The 17,780-nt window shown below is 48.1% G+C and overlaps 1 protein-coding gene and 1 long non-coding RNA gene across 3 annotated transcripts in view; one reads left to right on the top strand and one right to left on the bottom strand.

Moving 5' to 3' along the window:
• LOC119383471 (uncharacterized) overlaps positions 1-15,742 on the top strand; it is a 108,368-nt gene extending 92,626 nt beyond the window's left edge. The window contains exons 4-7 of one of the 2 annotated variants that reach the window (XM_037651602.2): positions 126-221; positions 668-727; positions 10,805-10,888; positions 11,983-15,742. In XM_037651602.2, the coding sequence (XP_037507530.1) occupies positions 126-221; positions 668-727; positions 10,805-10,888; positions 11,983-12,780 (1,038 nt within the window). In that variant the 3' untranslated portion in view covers positions 12,781-15,742. Of the gene's footprint in view, positions 1-125; positions 222-667; positions 728-10,804; positions 10,892-11,982 lie in introns of both variants that reach the window. The other variant, XM_037651601.2, reaches the window with a different exon arrangement.
• The window catches only part of LOC119383472 (uncharacterized), a 99,264-nt gene that overhangs the window by 46,294 nt on the left and 35,190 nt on the right, over positions 1-17,780 (bottom strand). The window lies entirely within an intron of this gene.

Genomic DNA, 17,780 nt, shown 5'->3' with positions numbered 1-17,780 from the left:
CCAGGAAGCCTTCTCCTCAGCGATCACCGCGACTTGCCGTATGCCCGCACGATGTTCGCTTTATGTCGCTGCTACGCCACCATATGCGGCGTACCTTGACTATATCTTCCTTCCGGGTTTCGCAGAGGAAATCAAATTACCTGCTGGGTTGGCTCTTCGTGTCCGTGCTGTTCTTCTTCCCCGAGTGTGGACTGGCGCTCTTCATGAGTCTACAGTACTGGGTAAGATATACAGAACACCTCAATTCGCTCTGATTCTTGCGACGCGAGCTTCAATCAGTGAGCTGTCATTTCCGGTCAGCTGTCAGCGGATGAGAGGAGAGAGGAAGGGTTGCTTGAATCGTTCGTTCGATAGTAACAACCGTAATCATCCCTGCTTAATGATATATCGCACGCTGTACACTTTCTCCGGTAATGGCCTTTCTTTCCACCCCGGCTCGGCGGCCCGTGAAAATAATTATCGAAGCTGACTCTGTACTTTTAGCGTTGTTTGCGCAATTTTGGCTTTCTCTCCGCTCTCGCGTCGAAAGAGTGCCGCAGTTTCCAACTTCTTTGTTTGTCTTTCTCTGTTACGAAGCTGGCTTCGGTGCAAACACACAACCGTCGCGTGTTTGCCGTTCAGTGCCCCCTAATCATGACGTTTTCATTCTCGTGTGACTCTCATGCAGAAACTGGACAGCAAGGGGATCGCGGAGCTGACCTTCTACATCGCCCGCGCAGTGATGAACGTAAGTAAACAAAAAATAAAGCACTTCACTCACTTGTTCGGCCCCGGCGTGCTTTAACAGCGCTGTTCGCGAGAAATTCCCGTATAATCCAGTCGGACTTATCAGCCACACAACTCATGGAGTCCGCGCAGTGTTTTCACGGTACAGTTCCGTGCAACTTCCATACAACAATCTGGAGCTAAGCTTCACCGACGGAGGGAAACATAAAGGCATCGCACAAAGCCCTTCTCTGAAATCTTAGGTGTACGTACTCCACGCAACAACGTACTACCAAGTGTGAATAGCTCAGACAGCATGATGTGCGACGTGGTATTATGCGTGCAACAGGGTCAACACGTACTAGGTGGGGGTTCCACTGCAGTGTAGTTTCATTCTGAGCCGCCAGAAGACGCCACCAAGCCACGTTTGGAAAAAAGACAGGAAAATGCGCTCTCCGGCCGTCGCGACAGCGAAGAGCCTCTCCCTGCTGCAACTAATCCACTCTTTTCAGGGGCGCCGCTGCTCCTTTGAAAAGTTTCAGATGTGCTTCACGCCCCCCCCCCCCTTCCCCCCCGCCCCCCCCCCCCCCCCAAAGAAAAAAAAAAGCACGGCCCAGAGAGCCTTCGTACTCCCATGCCACTGTCTAGAAAAGAGGTGCCTCTTTCTCCTGGTAGTATAACTATTTACGCGCCGCTGCCGCAAGGGCTGCTTTTTTTTTTCTCCCCTTCAACGACGCCTCTTTCTATCTCTCCTTCTCTGATGACCCTCGCTCACTTGTCCCTGTCCCCAGCGGTGCGGTTCTTTTCACGGGAGGAACAATTGCGCTGCAAACCGCTCACGTAGGCTGCCTGGCCAGCTGCTCTCCGTGACATACAGTGCCGAAATGCGGGTTTGGGTGACAAACTATCGCGGAGGTCACATCACAAGCGAACCATGAGACATCACATCCTTCCGTGTACAGTGTACTTATGTAAATAATCCCCTCTGTCGCTGTCGTTTACTCCTACCTCATTTACTGATTGTCACTACTCAGTCATCTGCTTGAGCTAGACAGCGGTCATCACAATAAACTCTCTCTTTTCTTTGTTCCATTTCTATGTACTTCCTCAAGTAAACAGCCACTTACGTCTACCACTCTATATGCCGTTACACATCCTGACACAATCGATCTATGTACTAAAGATTTTATTTCTCTCGAGAAAGAATTGACAGCAATATTTTGTAGAGAGAACGCTATAATTATGCAGTAATTATTCTCCAAATAATTGTGGTGACATGAGGGCTTCTATTCACAGTTTATGAATTATTTGCAAATGCTCAGGGAAGTTCTGTTCGCGTACACACACACATATATATATAGAAAAGTGAAAAAAAAAACACGTGTGCGAAGCAATTTTATTTACGTTTCACTGGAGGTCTAAGCTTCATCAGATAAAGCTCGGACCCCGAGCGGAACGTAAATAAAATTGCTTCGCACGCGTGTCTGACTTTTCTGAGAATCTTTTACCGAACCTAGAAACCCTGCGTCGTTTCTGAGTGTGTTACACACACACACACACACACACACACACACACACACACACACATATATATATATATATATATATATATATATATATATATATATATATATATATATATATATATATATATATATATATATATATATATATTTGCGCAGTAGAATTGACAGCAATCTTTCTGCGCCAAAAGTATGCAGAAGACATCGTTGTCACTGCAATTGTGCTGGAACGTGAGACATGGTGGTCTGACAGGAAGAAAAAGAAAGAATAAAGACGAGACTGCCTCCAGGATAGCATTCAACTCTGTCCCGTTGTCAAAACTCTGCCGTTTGTGATACCCTGTAGAGGGTCGTGACGCTATTTCTGCGGCCCTTGTTGGGAACACGGCACAGTTTTACCCTGACCTGCAACACGGGGTGTAAGCAAACTCGTATGTACTCCTTCCTTCCCCCATGGAAGAAACGCGCCCAGTGGTTGTGTGTAACACCTCCACCCCCCCCCTCCTCCCCTCATTATACCCGACACAACTTCTCGTTCGTCTGTAGGAGAAGACAAATTCTATTTGACTAGCTGTGCTCTTCCTTCACCGTGTAACATAAGCTTCCGAATGTAACCTAAGCTTCCGAATGTTCGAAAGACGGGTAGTTTGGCAATTGCGTGCTACAACGCTGCCGCTCTGACCCACGGTGTCAAACCCGTGCTAATTGCCTAAGCAGCACAGTTTTCCCTGCTATACGTACCGTCATTTATTTCATTTGAATTGAAACTTCAGCAGAGTAGTATCAATTCATCTTTTGGTTGAGGCAGCATTTATTTATCATGTTACCGTGTGCAAAGCATCAGACGAACCGCAAAACCATTTCTATGACAGAGCTGAAGCAATTACGTCTTGAGCGACATATATGCGTGGCATGAATGGTCCTGGTGCGTTATTCTCTTGTCGGGGGAACGACTTCTCTATTCGCGTACGCTATTTCAATAGGATTTTGATTTCGTTACAATAACATGATGAGTGGTCGTTTCACCCAAATTGTCAGTAATTGACAGCAAGCTGGCGCTGATCGAAGCGTAGACGGCCTAACAGCCGGAGACGCACAGTGCGGTAGTCCGAGGTCCGTCTTCGGCGGAAACTCGGCGTCACGGCCTTTCCTGGGGCACAAAGGCGCCATGTGTCGCATTACCGCTTCGGCACCAGCGACAATGGTGTTGTTTCGAGCAATTGCAACCATGCACCTCCTGGTGCATGGGAAACAGCCGGCGTCTTCCTTATCGCCGCAAAGTGAGGCGGCTGCCTTTATTCCGTCCCGGCGCCCGAGGCAAAGGGTGGCTCGCCGATTGCGACAACTCTTGGAAAAAAAAGGTCGGCATATTCACTGACTAAATGCTAACCGTTTACTTGTCACAAAATACACTAGCCTCTTAGTAAGTGAAGGTAGTAAAATGCAGGCTAGTGGAACTTGCTACCTTAGTTAGTGAGTGAATAGTACTAGCTCGAATGGCTAGTCCATTACTAAGTTGTTAGTAACCGCGCTAACAACTCAATTAGAGGCTTACGCCTATTTTGTTTATATGTGCGTGTGCATTGCCATATAAAGATGATTCTATTACAAAAGTACCTAAAGGACTAAAAAAACGAAGTGGCATTGTCCTCGTACATTAACGAATGGCCGCTAATTACTTTATGTAATTACCGTGGTAGGTACACAAAGCAACCAACATACATAGAGGCATGAATTGATCACGAATGAGAAAACACACGCAAGTGCACACACAGAATAGCAAGACTTTTACGTAGCTGATATCTACTCTAGCAGCGGCTTGAAGACTATGCTCCTATGCACCGTGTACTGGTTGGCAATCATAGAATTTAGAAGAATAATTGATGTTTTCTACACATTGTCGTGTGCCCTTATATTTGCTTATATGCGTGCCATCACGTAGCACGAAACTTTAATTCCAAGGTAATCAACAAAACAAAAATTGTTTAAATTTTGCTAAAGACTGTCACGATTACGGCAAAGTATACTGCGCATCTACGAAAGATCTGGCAATGTGGGTGGCTAGTAGTTACTTAGTTAAAAACACCAAGTAAACTTTCTGGTTAGTGAAGGCAGCACTTTACGACCTTTACTAACTGCTGGCTAGTAAACAGATTTCGCGATGGTAGTAAAATACGCTCGAAAGTAGTAAATGCAAGCATTTACTAACCATTTACTACCTTTTTTTTCTAAGAGTGCACAGCGCACGCTCGAGAAGCTCAAATCTACGCGAGCAGTGGACACCAGTGGATGCGAATGAAATGCGTTCCGTTCTCTAGCGTCTCCCGTTACTAAGCACAGACTGTCGGCTTTCGTGCTGCAGCACACATTTTATTACCTGCTCTCATCCTCGCTCAATCGCCCTCCCCCCCCCCCCTCCCCCCCCCATGCTGCCTCTCAGCTTCAGGCTAGCACAGTGGATGTTATGCCCCATCTGCTGTACTCGTGGGGTCTAGACTACACCAGTCTTGGTGGTGTTGCCTCGTGCATAGTGCACCCCTTCTTCCCAGGGAAGGATTGGTTAGCCTACAGACTTTTGGGAAACCCTTGTCTCCCCCACTAACTCAATTAGACTGCATTGCCGTGGGAAACAGTGCCGCGTTCCAGCTGCGTTTACACGAATGCGACAGAATGCAGCGGTAGCACATCACCTTTCCTAGAGCAATGCGCCGCCGTTTACATGGAGTGCATGAACCCTCCCGAGAAGTCCTCGCTTTCTGCCCCCGCACCTGTCGTGTAGTATCGAAGGGGTGCACTCGAAGCCGACTCGAGGAGGGGCCGGCGTTCCCCTTCAATTGTGTAAGGTGGTCCATGAGTCGGCTTACCCCTCGAAATCCACACCTGCCTGGCGCATTTGTGCGATGCGCCTTTCCAGCGCTTACACCCGTTTACATGGATGCGATGCGCCAGTTGTCGCATTCGTGTGAACGAGGTGCGTGCCGTGCCGGTTTACGGCAAACTGTCAACGCAGGCACACTACCCTACCGTGGGAAGATGAACTGGGCCACACTCAGACAACGTGGAGACCATTTTGTGGAGACGGTCTTGTTGAATGAATGGAGTCGCCCCAGCTGGCCGGTTATAATCCCGTTTACATGAATGCGACAGTAGCGCATCGGCTTTGCAAGCGCGTTTCGGAAAGGCGATGCGACGCCGTTTACAGAACCCCTCGTCTTCTCTTCGCCGCAGCGGCCATGTGGTTGCTGGCCGAGTTCATTGATGTCAGAGGGATACATGCGCTTAGCCGTGTCTGAAGCACGGGAGACAAAAATTACCACCTTTTTCTCCTTCATGAACCACTATACAAAGAGATACATATTAGCGCGAACAAAGAAACAAAGACTACAGAGAGAAGTGGGAGGAAGCAGAAAGGTTTCAGCGCCTGACCTGTCTGCTCCCTTCCAATTCCTTCTCGAGTGTTTGTTTTTTGCTTTGCGCTAATATGAATACCTTATAGCGAAAGAGGCACGCCCGGAGTTCGCACGACGGGAGGCCACCGTTACTCTCTTCGTGATTTACGGCCTGTGATTCGACCGGGGCTCGCAATACCATCCCTGTCTGACGTATTACTGCAATGCGCCTTCCTAGCGAATTGCCATTGTTAACATGAACGCGATGCGCATCTGTCGCTTTCATGTAAACGTGTTTTATGCACAACGATACCAACTATACTTTTTATAAACTTATCGTTTTCAAAAACGCTTCTCTTCTTGTCTGGCTACTAGGCGCAAGTCCCAGTTCGGCTACGTTGGCTCGTCAGCCTTACGACTCACGCTACGAGTTTACGACCCGCTATCCTCAGACATCGCAAGTTCTCAGCACGGCAGACTTTCCAAAGACGTTGAGTTGTTAGCTCCTAACGTTTCTCCTCAGGCGAAAGCGGCGGCTGATCACGAGCTGAGCAAAGAAAACAGAGAGGAGGTGTTCGATCGCGTGTCACGAGCACAACAGCATGCACTGCGCAGATATCGAGGAATAGCTGTTGATTTCAGCCGCCAGTGCAGCAACACAAGCCTACAGGCACGCGTCTAAGATTCCCGGCCGGAGGCTATCAATCGGATGTCACTGTCTTCCGACGGCAAAGCTGTGTTGCGTGGAACGATGTCATACTTCGGGTTTCCAGCTCACCACATCAGCATTGGACGCAAATTCCCGCTACCGCAAGAATTGCTGCGTAGTCACCGATATGGTCTGCGCACAAGGATATACAGCAGCGAACGAACCGGGACCCCAAGCGTATCACGCATGTATGCCACCTGCCGTTTGTAAAACCTTGCCTGAGGAGGTTTACTGAAGAAATAAAAAAACTTAGGAGGCCTACTATTTAGGGCCGAAACATACAAATCCAAGTGCTAGAAGAGATGTAGAGTAGACCATTCGGAAAATCCCAATGAATGTGTGCCCGCACATGTCACAGGGTGACCGCAAATACGGCCGAAGCTTACCACTAAGGCTTTTTATATAAACTTTATTTGTGATTCGAGCAAACAGGTATACAAATTTAGGTGTGAAGTTTGCGATATTGGGCTGACAGAAACCGCGTTCCACACCCCAAAGTACAATCATTCAAAGCAAGAGCAATGAATCAGAGAAATACGCAAAGTGAGCTCGCAGTTCCTAGGCTGTAACCGCAGGCTGTCTAAAGGTGCGCGTGATAGAAGCGGGGGCGGAGGCAGGGTAACCACGCGAGCGCCTTGTTGCACGGTGTTCCGACTCAGAGTGAAGAGTTCGCAAACGCCCGCGTCCCCTTGGAGCTAGCCTTATGTAATTATGAGGAACGCCGCTATGGGGTACTCCTGAACACTTAGAGTGCACGGAAATATATACGCGGGTGTTCCTGGATTTCGTTGCCATGGAAATGCGCCTGTCGTAGGCGGAAATCGAACCCACGTCCTGAAGCGAAACAGTCCGATGCATAACTTGCCAAAGTATATGATAGACGGCGAATCGGAGCGAGCGTATCCTGCTAAGTTTCCGCTTGTAGCCTAATCTAGCAAGTACAGAGCACAGCAAGCCCAGTTGAACGGGATGGGTTACTTTCGCGCTCACGCACTTTTGCCCGGGGAAAATGCTGCGACGCATAAAGGAAAGGAAGCCGGTACCAAAGAAATTCGAGTGGCCTACATTTTTTAGAAGCGGAGGTATACATCTTAATTGTGTTTAATTGTTAATTTAGTTAGTTTAACTCTGCGGTGTTTAGTTTGTTAGCAGTAGCAGAAAGGAACACGCAGCAAGTACAAAACAGTTGTCGTGTCATTCCTATATATGTGTGCCTTATCTCGTATTTATGATGTTTATTGCTGTGGATTCATATGAACAAGCCCAGCAAACCACACCTCTGGAAAACGACATTTTTTTCTAAAAAAAAGGAAAGAAAAGGAAAGCTGAGGTGCTATTCAAAACATACGTCGCCCACGCAGATCTACTCAGTTATTATTAGTGATTCGAAGGAAAAGGAAAAAGGCACCTAATTTCTGCAGCCCAATAGGGAGCACGGCGCAGTGCCTAGTACTCAGTTCCCTCGCATCGCACGCGCACTGCCCGTTTTTCTGCTTTCTTTTGTCTGCCGTTGCACACCCCTCGGTTTTAGTGGTCGCCCGAGTGGGGCCACAAACATACGCACGCACACGAGGGGGACGTTCCGAGAGTACGGCTTTTTTTTTTTTTCACTTGACGACGCTCACCCCATACTCTCTGTGCAAAATCGGCATTTGCCCCCCTCCAGCCACACCGGCACTTGCCCCCACCCAAGCTATGCCAGCTCTCTCTCTCCCCCCCTCCCCCAGCCGCGATGCAAGACGGCTTTGCACCCCCCAAGGCGCCCATGCTTCACACTTGCTTTCACGCTCTCCCGCGCAGCCGTCTGAAAGGCAGACAAAAAGAGAAGACTTGCAGATGCTGGGGCATGGTCTGAAGTTGACATTCTCCCCTGAAGTAAAATGTTTTCGAACGCCACAGTCGGGGAGACGGGGAGCTTTCCAATGCAGCGCTTTCGTGTTGTCCGTCTAGGTGGCGCTAGAGGAAGATTTTCGTTGTAGTGATAGGAATAATGCAGATTTCTCAGTGTTCCTGCAGTATTTGTGTGTGATTAGTGTGTATAATTATATAAGGAGACCGTAACTATTATATTTTAAGCTATGCATGCGGAGATTTCAGCGCAGTTTGAAGATTACTCCACTTTTGTTGACGTTTTCAGCATGAAAAATTAAGACAGTTTACGAGCTTCGTATCGCATTTCTGCTTGCTTTATTGAAAAACGCTAGGTCCAGGAAATAGATCGGGGACTATAGTTTCTCTACGTGCAAATTCGGCCATGGAACTTCAGTAGCTTTCCACGAAAATGGGCCACGGTAGGTCCCTATATTGAGAATATCACCCACTTTAGATGAATATAATTTAAAAAGTAGCACGTGCACATCGATGAAATTGGGTATTCAGACGGAAAATCTTATCCTCTACATACGCCCCGAAAATGAACTTTCTCTAGCGAATAGTTCCTGGACAATCTGCTGCGGAAGTTACTAAATTTGGCTGTTTTCAAAAGCTCAGCAACAAAAAAGTAGAAGTCCAACATCAATTTGCTACGTTGAGAAAATAGGTAAATATGTCTTGAATGTGCTGCGCAAAGAACAGTGCTGTAACTGTAGCAGATTTTTAAAAAAACGGTCACTGCTGAGGCACAGTCAGCCAAAACCGTGTAACTTGCGCTTATTCTTGGCTATCCATCCCCAAATACTAATAGTTGACTTGTTTTTAATAAATATATTTGAAAAGTACAAAGATCAAGCTTTTCAATGATATATAAGTCAACTATATAAAGCACGGAGAACAGCCGCCGCGTCGGTTGGAAAAGTGACAAAAACGACGTGTTCGTGCCGCCGGAGTGAGACCGCCGCCTTAAAACCATGCCAGTGCACGAGGACGCGTTATGGGTGAGCTTGGGACTTCGGTTAGTTTCTCTCCAAGACTCGCGGCTTACTGCACGCAATTGTGCAGCTAGGACCGGCAGTTCGGTCTGAACAGTAGAGTATATAATACCGTCGACCCGGTCGTCGTCAGAAAAAGGAGGGGGGGGTGACCGTGCGACGTCCGGCGCTTTGAAAGTGGCTTCTAAAATAACACCTTGCTGCGCGTGTGACCGGTGTCTCGAAGAGGCGAGCACGGACGGGAACAGCTTCGTGGTTCGCGCGGAACGCGACTTGGAGCGCTTTAATTTTCGGCGCCGCAACGCAGAAGCGCGAACGGGTTTTCATGGAGAGCGCCTCGCCCGGTAGTGCCATACCTGGCTGGTCGTTTCACACTCCGCTGCGTCCCCCTCCGTGCGTGGCCTCATTGGTCCGACAAAGCGTGAAATTCGCGTCTTCCCGGACCGAGACGAGGACGTCGAGCGAGCGTCTGACGCATGCCAGCGACCGATCTTCTTCTGCAGGGTGCGTTTGCTGCCTGGTTCTGTGAGCTTGTGTCGCGCCTTTTTTTGGCCCCCCTCGTACTCCGTGTCGTCAATGTTTCGTTCGACGCTACAGCTCGAAATAGCGCATCTGCAGTCGTTACGTTTTGCAGACGGCATTTGGTTTTACGACGGTGGTATAGTTGATACATTGTTGCGAAACATATCTGTGCTCTAGACACGAATCTGAATGCACGTGTCCTCCCTTTCAGCTGCGTCAGCCTTTATGGAACTGAAAATAAACGTGGGATGTTACAAGTGAATAGGAGTCATGTAATTAAGTAGAGCAGTATATATGCTCATGTCTTTTTGCCTCCCTGCATTTGCAGCGTTGTGTACATGCATACATATAGGCGCGGATCTGTTTTTTTTGAAGAAGGGAGGAGGGAGGGGTGGGGTAGGACAACGCCACCTAGAGAAGACGTTTCTTTAGGTGGCGTTGAGTAGGCCTGACATTGAGATTGTGATTGTTGATGATAATGATCAAACGAATGCTAACTGTCAATAATAGCTGTAGTAATAATGTATTCCCGTCCCAGTGAGCGTTCCAGCGAGGTAGCAGCAGGTGAGACGAACTTCATGTGTCTGTCATCCTGGTTTGTCGCGTACCGTATACGCCGCCGCACATGAACGTCACAAAGGGAAAAGGCAGGCGAGGGGAATCAGGCTAGCCGGACATCCGGGTCCGAGCATGTGCGTATACCGACTTGTGTACGTTATACTTGTGGCATGAGCTGACAACCTGCTACGCATGAAAATTAAATTAACGGTCTCGCTGCTGGCGTACGTTGGTGCCGAAACCCGGACGTGTATGTGCCATAATCCACTAGCTTTGTGGACACTCGCTGCTCTGTGTACAGCAAATATGCAAATATGCGTTTCTCTGTGCGCCCTTGTGCGGTAAGAGTTCCGTGATCGCATTTACGGAAACTTATTGCCAGAACTGAATTCAAGAAAAAGATAAGTGGGAGTATTTGAAGTTCGTGTATTTTGTTTGGTGTTGCATTCGTGAAAATCCCTCTTCATATTGGTGTGTTTGCTAATTTTCCCCATTTTCTTTCTCTTTTTTTTTTTGCGGTGTCACGCGCAGGTGGTGTGCATCGTGTGCATCCAGTCGCTGTACACCCAGTGGAAGCAGGAGAAAGCCGTCATGCGCCGCCTGCAGAACCTGAACGTGGTCGGAACACCTCCTTACACTCGGATCACAAACCCCCCTTGCCTACATTCGAGCGCATGTTATAGGTTGCCTATTGTCTTTTGTAGTAAGACGCAGTGCTGCGCAATACATATCTTGGCTTCGCGTATGTGTTAAGTTATTGTATATGCCAGAGGAAGGAAGGAAGGAAGGAAGGAAGGAAGGAAGGAAGGAAGGAAGGAAGGAAGAAATATGCGGAAAGACAGGGAGGTTAGCCAGTTCTAGAACGGCTGGCTACCCTGTGCTGGGGGAAGGGGTAAGGGGGATAAAAAAATGATAGAAGAGAGATGTTAGAAAAAATGAAGAGCAATAAAAGGGGGGAAGAAAGGAAAGGAGAATACGGCACTGCTTAAAGTCCGTGTGTGAGACCATGCATTTGTCCGCAAGAAACGCAATAACGCTTTCAATGCCTTCCGTGCTGAGGACGGACCCTTTGGACGGACCCTTTGTCCCAGTACCCTTTGTTCCGACAAAGGGCATATCGTTTCAGTGCGCCAAGACAAGAACCTTCCTATATGCCAGAGAAGAGCTGGTCTCTTTAGGGCTACGCGCTACACAGCCTATTTACGGGCAAGCCATCGCTTTGTTGCAGGGGCGTAGCCAAGGGGGGGGTTTGGGGGGGTTCAACCCCCCCCCCCCCGAAATTTTTCAGTTTTGCTTGCGTACATATACACGCACACATACAAACGCACGCACGAACATACATAAAGTATGGTTGAACCCCCCCCCCCGAAAAAAATTTCTGGCTACGCCCCTGCTTTGTTGGTTTTATCAGCGGTAGCGGTTGAACTTTGCTGACTTATCGCAGATGTCTTTATTCTATTGCTGCACACAGGCCGCAAAATGATATTGGGCGGTATTAAACCCGTTAATGTCACGTTTGCGATTATTGTAATTGAATCAGCGTGCGGTTTTATAACTGTAACACACTTGCATAAATAAATGGTTAAATAAATAAGTAAATAAGGAAGACATGCAGTAGAGTTGTGAATGCGCAATCGAGACAAAGGTTGGCTTTTCACCTTCGGGCCGGCTGTCTTGTAAACTATGCGATCCCCTGACACCTTTCGCAGGTCACCTCTTACCGGGACCTGGCGCCCAGCAAGAGCAACGGCTCAGCGGGACCCAGCGGTTCCGCGAGCAACGGCGTGGCCAGCGGCAGCGCCAGCCCGGGCGCCCATCGTGCCAACGGCAACGCTGGCGGAGGCTCCATGTCGTCCAGGTCTCGGTACGCGACGGCCGCCGACAGCGAGCCCACATACATCGTAGCACACAACTCGGCACTCAAGCGGAGCACCTCGTCCGTGTCCGGGCTCATGGTGCGCGCCGTGGGCGGCGGGGGCCACCACCAGCAGGGCGTGTACAACGCCGCATTCAACGGCAGCCTCAACGGCTGCGTGCTGGGACCGTCGGGCGTCGACTTCTACGCTCCCAACCCGGCCCTGTGGGCCGGCCCGAGCCCCAGGTCCGAGTTCGACGCCTCTTCGTTCGCCGACCTCGTTGCCCGCGGCGGTGGAGGCGGAGGACTGCTCAACGGTTACCGCAACATGTCCCGCTCCACGTCGGAGTTGAACCGGGGAGAACCGTGGACGTCGAACGGTTCGGCCGGCGCGGTCACTGTTTCGCATACGCCGCTGCATAGTCCTGGCCCCGTGGACTATGCGACGCAGAGCCTGGACCGACCCAAGTTCCGGCGCCAGGGTGGTCGCAACAACCGCTGGGAAGTGCTGGACGTGCGGGGCTTCGGTGACGTCACGCTGGAGCGGCTACCGGAAAGGCCCTTCCAGTACCTCAACAGGCCGGGCTCCGTGGTGCGCGGCAACGAGTCGGACACCAGCTCCAGTCACAGCATCAGGGACATTGCGCTGTGATCTCGAGGACGGTGGTGATTCATTAGGTGCACGCAACAAGACCACGTGCATGACGTGTGTGCTTTTAGCGACGCCATTGCGCCTTGTTGCGTGTGTTGATCTTCTTTCGGCGCCTCCCGAAGGGCTGCGGCTGCACGGGACCTCCGCTTGTTCTGTCACATCAGAGAAAAGAAAAACTGCGGTGTGCGCGGTGTTGTATGTCTGTGTGGCCGCTGTTACGCGTGTAACGTGCGGCTGTCAAGATGTGTCGCCACAAAAGCATGCGCGTGCAGTCGACGAGCGTTATAAGCGTGTCGTCACTTCAACAAAGTGTAACCAGTTTCGGAGTACGTATGGTGAGCTTATTCGAGTCATTGTTATAGAGGATACGAATGGAAGTGAGTAACACGTACGTTCTTCCACCTTCCCGATTCTAATTCACGCAACTTCGAGAGATGTCTCGTATAAGTCATCGTTACGGATATATATTCGCGCGCCCGCGACCTCTCTAGAAGTGTCACCATCGGTCGGCATGTACCGGCCGTGGGGCAGTCGCGTTCACTGCAGAAAACTTGACCAAAACTTTACGACACACCGAACGACGATGAAGTGTTCGTTTCATGTCTCTGCTTCTATACATGTGGATTGTTTCGGCATAGAAATTTTATCTACAGAGAAAAGCTTAGAATGAAATATAGTAAACAAAGAACAAAAAAAAAACGCATTTATTTGATGCAGACGTATTTCACTTCATGCCAAACGTACACGATCCCGTTCCCGCGGTGAAAAGTCCACCCAGAGTTGCCATCGAGGCTCGTCGCAGTTAATTAACCCTACCTTTGTCGAGGTCCAATCTCTTGCGCAGCTATGATTTAATACCTTGCCAAAAAATATAGAGATAGAATTAAATGAAGCCATTTTTTTATATTCGCTCATTATTACGTTGCTTTCAACAAAGCAGCCAGTTAGTGCAATTTTAACCACTGCCACGCTCAAACATGTGCAGTTACTTCAGCTTGAGAATCGCTGTCAGCTTTACACATCCGTTACTTCGTACAATTGCCCCTTGCCAGGCAGACAATGGGGAGTTTTAGAGATAGTGCCCTCAGACGGTTTTGCGTAACCCGAAACCTCAAGAGTCAAAACCCAAACAGCTTTGTACGTCTTTCGCGTTTCGTTGCACTCACTTTGCATTATTTCGCAACCGTGGCCGATATCGTGTCCCAAGTTGTACGGTCAAATACTATCTCTAAAACTTTATCATCTGCACGCCTTTGACGTCAACAACGCGCACCCGCTACAATGCGATATTGTCCGTACCCATTTTCTTAAGTACCTGCATACCCCGCTTTGAATTTTTTAAAGTTTTAACGACCTGAACGTTTTTTTTTTTCTTAGCAGTCATACACAAAATGGAATGTTTCTTAACCAAATGAACTAAGTGGACTATAAGAAACAGGCTGCATTCCAAAGCTTCCAGAGGTGCTTAACAAGAAAGTACTTGTCATGCCGGCCGGATGAAGGGCGTTGCAGGTTTCCATAAGCCATCGTGAGTTTTAGTATCCCTTTTTAGTATCCCGGTACAATAATGTGAAGGCCTCTTAGTTGTATTAGTACAATTACGATGAATTAACTTGAAATACATGTACTTTTGTCGTGTAAGGAGGCTTGTCAAGCGATAAAAAAAAATTCAGTATCGAAATATTGGCGGCGGCGCCATCTTGGGAGCTGAGCGCGCACGGAACCTTGCCGTGACGTCGTTCCTGCCGTCATAGGTTTTTGCCGTCACCTTCTCAGGCCTCTGGGTAAATCTCTAAGATGTTCTGCGTTGTGTTCTAGCTGCATGAGCCAAAGAGTGAATATAGCAAGTTTACGTTTACGCATTAATTACCTATACCCAATAGCAGCCACAGCATGAAGATACACTGATCATTCCGTGACACCACACTGACGTAACGAATGGGGGGGTTGCGGCGCTGAGTTTAAGGAAAAAAAAAAAAACTGAAGCTGCGTTTTTGTTTTCTCTTATAGCATATAGTCAACGTCTTACCGCGAAATTAAGAAAAATAAACGTTTCGAAAGGGAACATTGTTAGTATAAGCTGTTTAATATCCCTTCAAGTGATCGCCACTAAAGCAATGCTTTGTGTAGATACCATTCTTGCCTTCTGTACATACATATCACATTGTCCTTTGTCGGGATCTGTTCGCGATGAGGCGACTTTGCGAGCATTTATAATTTTAACCATGTGCGTGTGTGCGTGTGTGCCAATGACACGTTTTGTGTATTTAGATGATGAGACGTGTGTGAGTGAGCACATGTTCAAGACAGCAAACCAACTTTATTTTGCCTAGTTATCCCTTTGCATTTGATCATCCCATATGACTCCATCGCACCATTTGGCTCGCGTCTGTTTGCTGCGATGTATACCTTTGTTCTGGCACATCTCGACGCTTTCTTTGCTTCGATCGTTTTCACTCGGATGAGGAGCTTTTATGAAAGTGCACACCCGTGTGCAGTTAGTCGGTTTTGCGCGACGCAAATATTAATTAGGCTTAGCAGAGTTCATACTAATAAGCCATTACAAACCAGCTCACCTTTCCGTTTTGGTTATCGTAGTTGTTCTTCGGTCAGTTTGTTAAATCTGAAAGCGATATCTGTACCGTGATGACCACGAACACAAGAAAGATAACACAATGAGCTCTTTTTTTTTTTTTCTGCCTAACGTGAGGGATTTGTCGCAAGGAATATATAGAACATAAATGTATGAAAGTGGCGTCATATGGACGCGTTCCCCCTCCCCCCTTTACTCTCCTCTTTGATCAATGTACTGCAGTAGCAGGGGCGTAGCCAGAAATTTTTTTCGGGGGGGGGGGTGGTGTTCAACCATACTTTATGTATGTTCGTGCGTGCGTTTGTACGTGTGCGTGTATACATAGGCAAGCAAAATTGGAAAATTTCGGGGGAGGGGGGTCTGACCCCCCCCCCCCCCCCCGGCTACGCCCCTGTGCAGTAATGAGCTGAAGCAACGGTTTTCCGTTGGGCTATACTTTCCATGTATAGAGTTCGTCTCGTTACCTTCACTGCGTTAGTTGTGTTAACGCCACGCGTTTATTGCTTTAAGTAAATTACGAGATTGCGCGTTGAATTAACCAACAAAAAATTCTAGGCGCCAGAGGTCGAAATCATAATTCTCCTCAAACGGTTCGGTATTCATGACGTGGCTGGTCACTTATACCATAATGACCCACAAATTATAATCACAAATGACGGATGCCTGTCGGCTTCGTGAAACCGAAACTTACGCACTCATATGGCAATACGTGCCCCACACCGTGCAACAACTGCACTGAGGAAATGCTACTACAGAAATTAATAGTATATTTTAGGCTTGTGCGCCTTAATCATTCGAATTGTAAGGCAAAGCCCCAATGCCGGAAGGGTATCTTACCCTCGCCATGACTCTCGCCCAAAACTTTTCTTTTTCTTTGTTCCTATCAAGTGACAGCTAAGGAACGTCACAGTCATTTGAATGCAGGGCTAAGTGATAATTTGAAGGCTGGATTTACTTTGGCGTTATTTCACGTGTGTGGAACAGTAGAAACTTTCGTGAAAAAAAAAAAAGGTAAATCATCGCATCGCAGGTTCGGTGACTATATGGCGCTGCGCAAGAGGTCTCGGGTTCGATTCCAGGCCGTGGCGGTTACATCTCCGATATGGGGCCGAAATACTTCTGAAAGCGCTTGTGCTTAGATTCATTTTTTCGACCCGGAGTGTTCCAATGCGGCGTTTATAAAAGCCTGTGCGTTAAACCTTTTAATTTTAAAACAATGAAAAGAAAATGAATGTATTCGTCGTTGCCGAATGTTGTTTATGCGTTTCAGAGTTGCACGATGATATGCTGTTGCGCGTTGCTTCTGTCATGTGCCTTCGAGAAGTGCCTGTGTTCCCTCCTCTTCGCCGTGTTTAATTAACCGAGTGATTTTCGAGCGGGGAGCATTTATATCTCATTTAAGCGGACCACCGTTGTTGGCAAGCAAATCACGCTCTGCTCTTGCCCCGTTGCAAAAGTGAATTGTGCTTCGTGATGTTTGTATTCTCGATTTCGATGCAGGCGAAGAACGCATTGTTGTTGTTTTTTTCTTGTACACTTTCTGACTGCGAAATAAAAAGAACAAAAGACGCGTCTGTGTGTACAGTGCTTGGCGTAGTAATGTAACCGGTGGAAAGTGTCACCGTAAATGTGTAGCTTCTCTTTCCGTCTTTCCTTCTTCATTTCCGTTTTCATGGTGAAAGGATACCAAACCAGAAGCTTCTCGCTGTCACCCTCTATCTCGAATTGCAGCAAAACGAAGCAAATTAAAACCAGATGATTACCGTGTTACCATTTTGCTGAAACGGAAGTGTGACGTCACCTTACCGAAAGATAAGTCTACCTCAGTGGTACAGAGGTTGCGGTGCTCGGCTGCTTACCCGAAAGTCGCGGGCTCGATCCCGCTGCCGCGGTGGTTGCATTTCGATGGAGGCGAAGTCCAAGAGGCCTGAGTCATCAAACTGCAGGATACCCAATAAAAGTTTTTTTTTTTTTTTACCAACCAACCAATGTACCGTGCGATGTCTGTGCACGTTAAAGAACCCCAGGTGGTCGAAATTTCCGGAGCCCTCCACTATATATATATATATATATACGGTGTGCCTCATAATCATATCGTGGTTTTTGGCACGTGAAACCTCACAAATAATTATTATTACCGAAAAATAAGAGAAGAAAACACACACACACACACACACACACACACACACACACACACACACACACACACACACACACACACACACACACACACACACGCACGCACGCACGCACACACGCACACACACACACACACACACACACACACACACACACACACACACACACACAACACCTCGTTGCAGTAATCCGCCGCCTTTATCCGTCTGCCTTTCGCAGCATTACCGTATAATACGCAATAAGCCACGCCTAAATCTCTCTAAATTCC

This window comes from Rhipicephalus sanguineus, chromosome 2 (assembly GCF_013339695.2).
Source record: "Rhipicephalus sanguineus isolate Rsan-2018 chromosome 2, BIME_Rsan_1.4, whole genome shotgun sequence".
Taxonomy (NCBI): Eukaryota; Metazoa; Arthropoda; class Arachnida; order Ixodida; family Ixodidae; genus Rhipicephalus; species Rhipicephalus sanguineus.
Note: the sequence above shows the minus strand (reverse complement) of the source record. Positions and strands in the feature narration are given on the sequence as shown.